This window comes from Crocodylus porosus, unplaced genomic scaffold (assembly GCF_001723895.1).
Source record: "Crocodylus porosus isolate Cpor-Errol unplaced genomic scaffold, CroPor_comp1, whole genome shotgun sequence".
NCBI classification, from domain to species: domain Eukaryota; kingdom Metazoa; phylum Chordata; order Crocodylia; family Crocodylidae; genus Crocodylus; species Crocodylus porosus.
The window spans coordinates 109929984-109936261 of NW_017728947.1; the positions used below are offsets into that span (position 1 = coordinate 109929984).

The 6278-nt window shown below is 44.3% G+C and overlaps 1 protein-coding gene across 1 annotated transcript in view; it reads right to left on the reverse strand.

Moving 5' to 3' along the window:
• Positions 1-6057, reverse strand: part of RTN1 (reticulon 1) — a 261493-nt gene extending 255436 nt beyond the window's left edge. The window contains exons 1-2 of the mRNA XM_019550913.1: positions 5898-6057; positions 5639-5798 (exon numbers count right to left, since the gene is read on the reverse strand). Of these exons, the coding sequence (XP_019406458.1) occupies positions 5639-5642 (4 nt within the window). The 5' untranslated portion in view covers positions 5643-5798; positions 5898-6057. The remainder of the gene's footprint in view (positions 1-5638; positions 5799-5897) is intronic.
• Between the last annotated feature and the right edge of the window lie 221 nt (positions 6058-6278).

A 6278-nucleotide genomic window follows, 5' to 3' on the forward strand; every position in this document is an offset into this window, starting at 1 on the left:
GAGCCACCAATGTGATGTCACAGCTGGTAAAGCAAACAAAGCTCTGGCTTGCATCCATAGATGCTTCTCAAGCAAATCTCAAGATGTCATCCTCCTGCTGTACTCAGCCTTGGTGAGGCCGCAGCTGGAGTACTGCATCCAGTTCTGGGCTCCACAATTCAAGAAGGATGTCAAGAAGCTTGAGAGAGTCCAGAGGAGATCCTCGTGCATTATCAGAGGGCAAGAGAACAGGCCCTATGATGAGAGGCTGCAAGCTATGGGACTCTTCACCCTGGAAAAGGGCAGGCTCAGGGGTGACTTAGTGGCTGCCTATAAGTATATAAGGGATGTACATCAGGATTTGGGGGAACACCTGTTCACCAGAGCACCCCAAGGGATGACAAGATCCAGTGGTCACAAACTCCTGTAAGATCATTTTAGGCTGGACACTTCATTACTGTCCGAGCCCCCAAGGCCTGGAATAGACTGCCTCCAGAGGTGGTGTAAGCACCTACTCTGGACACTTTTAAGAAACATTTGGATGCTTATCTTGGTGGGATCCTTTGACCCTAGCTGACTCGCTGCCTCTGAGGCAGGGGGCTGGACTCGATCTTCTGAGGTCCCTTCCAGCCCTAATGTCTATGAAATCTATTTCTCTGTCTTTCCATGCAATCAGGAGTTACTGTCTGAAAGGATGGTAATAACGGTCATGACAGCAGTTCTCAAACAGGATAAGACCACATCTTGTATCTGTAGGACTGTCTAATCAAGAGTGCTGGTTTTCAATTAACCCAGCTAGCAACATAGATGACCTTCCTTCTGCTTAGTTAGGTTTTAAAATTAATTCCAAAGAGCAACCTTTTTATCAGTTGTGGCTTCTCTGTGCTTGGGAGCAACACCAAACACTTGGACTGGAATAGCACACCTCAGAGAAAAAGGTAAGAGTAGATGGCCTGCAAGAATTTAAGCCAATCTTCAAATATGTATTATTCTCTCTGAACTAAGGCTGGGTGCTTAAAATGATACTTGTCTCTTTATGTGATTGTAAAGTGCTGCAAAGTATTTATTCTCAGCAGCAGTCAACCATACCTTTTTAATATGGCTCAATCAGTCAGAGCATTTAAAGAACATTAAAGGCCAGAAGCATCAGGGCTGCAGAAGAGGTTATAATAATTCACCTGCTGGGACTTCTACAGTGTCATTTAGACTTGCTCTCAGGAGGATGATATACACTGGTGGTACAAACACCTTAGCCCTCTCTACCCTACATTTATCACAGTTCCAATTGCATTCATTGTAATGGCAAGAAGTTTCTCCAGGCAAGATGGTGTAGATCCAGAAAGGATCTACACAGCTTTACTTTCCAAATGAAGGTAATATCAAGTATTTAAAAATAAATAAATAAATACAAATGATTTCTTTACAATGGAAAATAACACCACTTCTGTAATCAGTGGCTTTCTATATTCTTAAACCTATCAAAGGGCATAGCATTGTCTCCAAGTCAGTTAAAATACAATGCTGTATTCCCTGCCCCTCAGCTTTCAAACAACCCCTCCAACCTTGCCTAACTCAAACTCGCCCCTCTCAACTGACATAAAATGGGATGCTTAACAAGTGCATCTCCACTACCACTACAGTCAATACACCCACAACAGACCCATCCGAGTCCATGGATCCTACATGTGGCTTTTCCACAATGTGATATAGATTCAGCAGGTACCATGCATCAACTGCCCTCATGGTAATTATGTGAGTAGAACTAAAAAGCAACTACATGCCAGAAGGAACCTGCACAGGAAAAACATAAAGGACAGAGATGTGCATATGTCAGTAGGAACACATTTTTTACAGAACCACAATACCCTTTCTGACCTCACTACCCTTGTGCTCAAGGGAAATCTGAACACCTTTAAAAGGCAAACTTGGGAACAAAAATTCATAAGCTGGCTGGATGCTAAGTACAGACAATCAAAAAGCCCAAGGCGGAATCGATCCAATCAATGCAGGTTTCTCTAAGCTGCGTAGACTGGATTAGTACCGAAGGGCAGTCATGCTCCCTCTTCAGTTGGAAAAGGCACACAGAAGCCTGAGCTGGTGAAGCCAGAAGATGGGGGGCACTCAAGCACATCACCCAGCCTGCTGGCCATTGCTGAGCCAAGCCAAGTGGGGGCCATCCCTGATTAGCTGCCTAGCACATGCCCCAACTCCCTGCTGCCCTCCTACAGGACTCCCTTGTCCCCATGCCAGTCCCCCAAGTGGGGCATCTGCCCATGTGCGGGAAGCCCCATGCTTCAGGGGGTTTTCACTACCTGGGCCTGGGGTTCCCTGGAGTCAGTCTGACCAGCTGCAGGGAGCACTGCAGCTGGGTGGCTTCCCTACCCTCGCATGGCTAGGCCAGGTGCTCAGTTCCTACCCTGCTTCCCCGCTCCATGCAAATCTCTGACCCATAGGGGAAGGGGAGGAGTTCCCCATCTTGGTGCTGGCCCCCTGGATTTGGGCATCTGCCCATGTGGGGGGAGCCCCATGCCTCAGCCCTGGCCCAGGCTCCTCCTGAGCCCTAGTCTGCCCAGCTGTGGGGATTCCCTCCCTCCACTGTGCAGTGGGGCCACCTGCTCAGCTCCAGCCCCTGTGAGTATCTTACCCACAGTGGGGAGCAAGAAAGGAGTCCCCCATCCTGGTGCCAGGGATAAGGCTAAGCAGCCATCCCAGCTGCAAGGAGTGGGGGTGGGGAATCAACCTTGGCACAGGGCTCCCCACATCTGGGCAGTCTCTGGTTAAAGGTGAGCCCAGGCTGGTGAAACCCCCCAAGGCATGAGGTTCCCCCTAGGTGTGTGCAGATGCCTGCCTCAGGGGTTGGCACCAGGAAAGGGGACTCCTTTCCCCGCTTCTCCTGGGATGCCGGGGAACTGCAAGGTAACTTGAGTCAGGAGGCCAGACAGAAGTTCGATAGACCAGTCTAAGCTATACTTATTAGATCTGATACTACTTCCACTCAGGACTATCTTAAACCAGGCTCGGCCATTTTGAAAACAGTACGTGCACTGAACTTCTGTTCTGTTACACGTTTAGACAGGCTTCTGATCATTTATACTGGTTCAGGTGTCATTTTTGTCCCTAGCCTAAGGATCAAGGACTGAACACCCATATTGATATTTTGACACACTGTAATCTACTCAGTTCCTGAATTTCTTCCTCCACAAAACAGGTATTAATGAGTGACCCCCACTTCCTTCTGATGGGTCTTGATCTCCCAGTAAGGAGCTTCTTTTCTTCTGCTACTTGTTGGTCTGCTATCCCTGGGAATTTCCCTCCCTACTCCAATTTCACAGCTCTACTCTCTGCTCTTTACTTTTGCTGTGCCTGCTTCCCTCCTCAGACCTAATGAAAAATGTTTTGCATTTGAAAGCTTGTCTAACTTGATTGCAATCATGCAGTTGGTCCAATAAAAGAGATCGCCCCAAATAAATCCTTGCCTCTGACATAATTCCTGAACCATCATGGCTACAATATCACTCTCAGACTACCAAAGCTGTTAAAAGTGGATAGCAAACAAAACATACAGCTGTATTATATATTTTTGGTATGAAAAGCCAGGTAAGATTGTATCAGTTTTATTAACTATGACTCATGGGGGAGAAACCTGATTTCTATAATATAATCTGTGCCAGGTATTAGTATGTTTTATCTAAGTATAAGAAAGTATGCAGAGATGATATTAGAGGCATCTGGATTAATAAAAGATGCACTGTACATCAGAAGACTATTGGTGATGCAGACAGCAGCAGCCTAAGAACTGCACATTGATTGGAAACAACTATGAATTCAGGGTGGTACAGGTTCCAGAAACAAATACAGTGTTGACTGTTTTCCAACCCCAATGAGAACATATTGCCCACTGGCCTATAGAAATGTCAACACTGGGAAAAAGCAATTACAGATAGGCATACTTGTGATGCATAATACAAGAAAAGCTGATGATCCGTGGTTTCAAAATTCACTAAAATAATCAGCAAGACTATAAGCAAGCAAATCCAAAAATAAATGTACAGTTGTGAAGCATCATCAGAATTTATACAAGTCCTTTTGCTAAACTGTGAACGTCTCAAATTACACTGAAATGTTTTAGCAGAATTTGATACAGTGGCAGGGAAAAGATCACACACTGCAGAAACAGATGATTAATTCAGTCATTCTGAGACCTGTCTGAAAATTGCTTACATTCAAATATAGGTCTAATGGCTGCAGTCTCATGGCTTTAAAAGTCTGTACCTACAAATATGGCAGAAGTGCTTAACAGCTTAATAAACTGGCAAGCGAAAAATTATCTAGTGGGAATGCCAGTTCTGCTTCTCACAATCTGAGTTTGTGATTAATATTGGAAGGGTGCTCTGAGCATCTGGTGCAACTGAAGAGATTAGAGGTTGTACATAAACACATTTGATCTCTTCACAACAGGTCACCTCAGGAAGTACTTTGCATCTCAAGAGGACAGAAAGTGTTTTAGGAAGATGTTCATCTTAATCTTACAATACTGGTGGAAGAAGAGTGCATGAAAATTTCCTTCTCAGAGAGAAGTTCTTGTGCCAAAATGTGATCATTTGGCTTCCTTACACAGTGCCAATAATGAATCAGTCAGAAATAAGCTCAGAAACAAAGGCTGTTGCATTTTGTGATTATTTGTACTACTAGTCATCCAGTCTTAGACCTAACTGCCTACTTTTAATGCATGGTTGTCTACCTGTTTTTAAATCTGTGACGCTTATTATTAAGATGATGAATCTGAATGTCAGTTGGTATGGGGGGTCGGGCTTGAAGATCTACAAGGTCCCTTCCAACACTACTTCTGTGATTCTGTGATTCTATGAACTGATCCAGCTTTCTATGCTAGTTTTAATGAAGGATCAGGCTTTTCTGGCACCTCACCATTCACACAAGAAATAACTGGTGACTGTCACTTTCTGGACAAGACAAACTTTTTGTTGGGCAAGGCAGCATATGAAACGAGCATTTATTTTAAACATACATCCCTACAGCAGTGGTTCTCCACCATTTTAGACTCAAATAACTCCCTGTTAGACTCAAGGCATGCTTCAGGAAATGCCAGCTCTTTGCTTTCACTCATTTTTTGCTTACAGAAAAATGAGAGAAATTCTTCTGTTGCTAAGAACTCAGAAAGACCACAATAGAGCAAAATGTTTTTGATACCATAGATTCCCATTTGAGATCTCTGGCTTTATCCTGTGAATCATGTGCAGGTGTTTGCATACCTGACAGTGCTAATATTGCCCAGAACCTTTAAAAAGATCTCACAGCACACCAAGATGCTGCACCACCCTGGTTGAGAACCACTGCCCTACAATAATACTAACAGTTAAGACTAATACTAAAAACCAATAACTAATAATAATACTAATAGTAATACTAATAGTAGTACTAATAGCTGCTTTTATTTTGAAGTTAAAAGGATGCAGAGTTTTATTCCGTAGTTATACCTAGCATCATTTTAACTTTCTCCTTTTCTGTAAGAAGTTCAGATTGCATCTTGTGTTCATAGTTGTGTCATGATGTGTTACCTGGAGAGCCAATTTATAAAAATTGTAAGTTTATTTTATTACAAACTCCTTGGCGTAAGAAAAAAAAAAGGCCCAATACTAACCCATGCTGGACCGGATGCTGGAAGTGAATGGGACTAGAATTTATATGGAACTGGAGTGACACCTGGCGATGTGAACGAGTGCTGCAAAGCTGGAAAAGAGCAGGATGATAGTATTGGCTGGGGCAACTTTTAAGCTATTAAGAAAACAGGTCTCTTCTCCCTGGAGGAAACGTTGACAACGATGCAACAACAAAATCCTTTAACGATCCAGTACATGTACACATACAAAAAAAATCAGGCAATCATCATCAGCTCTTACCTACTGCTCTTTAGCAGAAGCTACAACCACTGAGGTGCTGAACCTCTGGACTCGGTCTGGCCTTCGGGTTCTGTGTCAGTTGTGTAAAGGGGGTGGTAAGTCTGGGGCAGCCTCCACCTCCACACTCTTGCCCAGGCGTAGACGTCAGAGGTCTTGATGGTTGCAGGACTCTGTACAAGTGGATTCAGCAGGTACCTGGTTAGACCCTCTTACACATACTTGAATGCCACGTGCCCCTGGAGACTGGTGGGGGCATGGAAACTGCCTGCAGACCGGGGAGGCGGTGTCAGAGGCAGGGGGTGGCGAGCGTCACCACTGTACACATACGCCTTGATCCAGAGGATCAGTGATTGCCTGCTTACATATTTCTATAAAATGGTC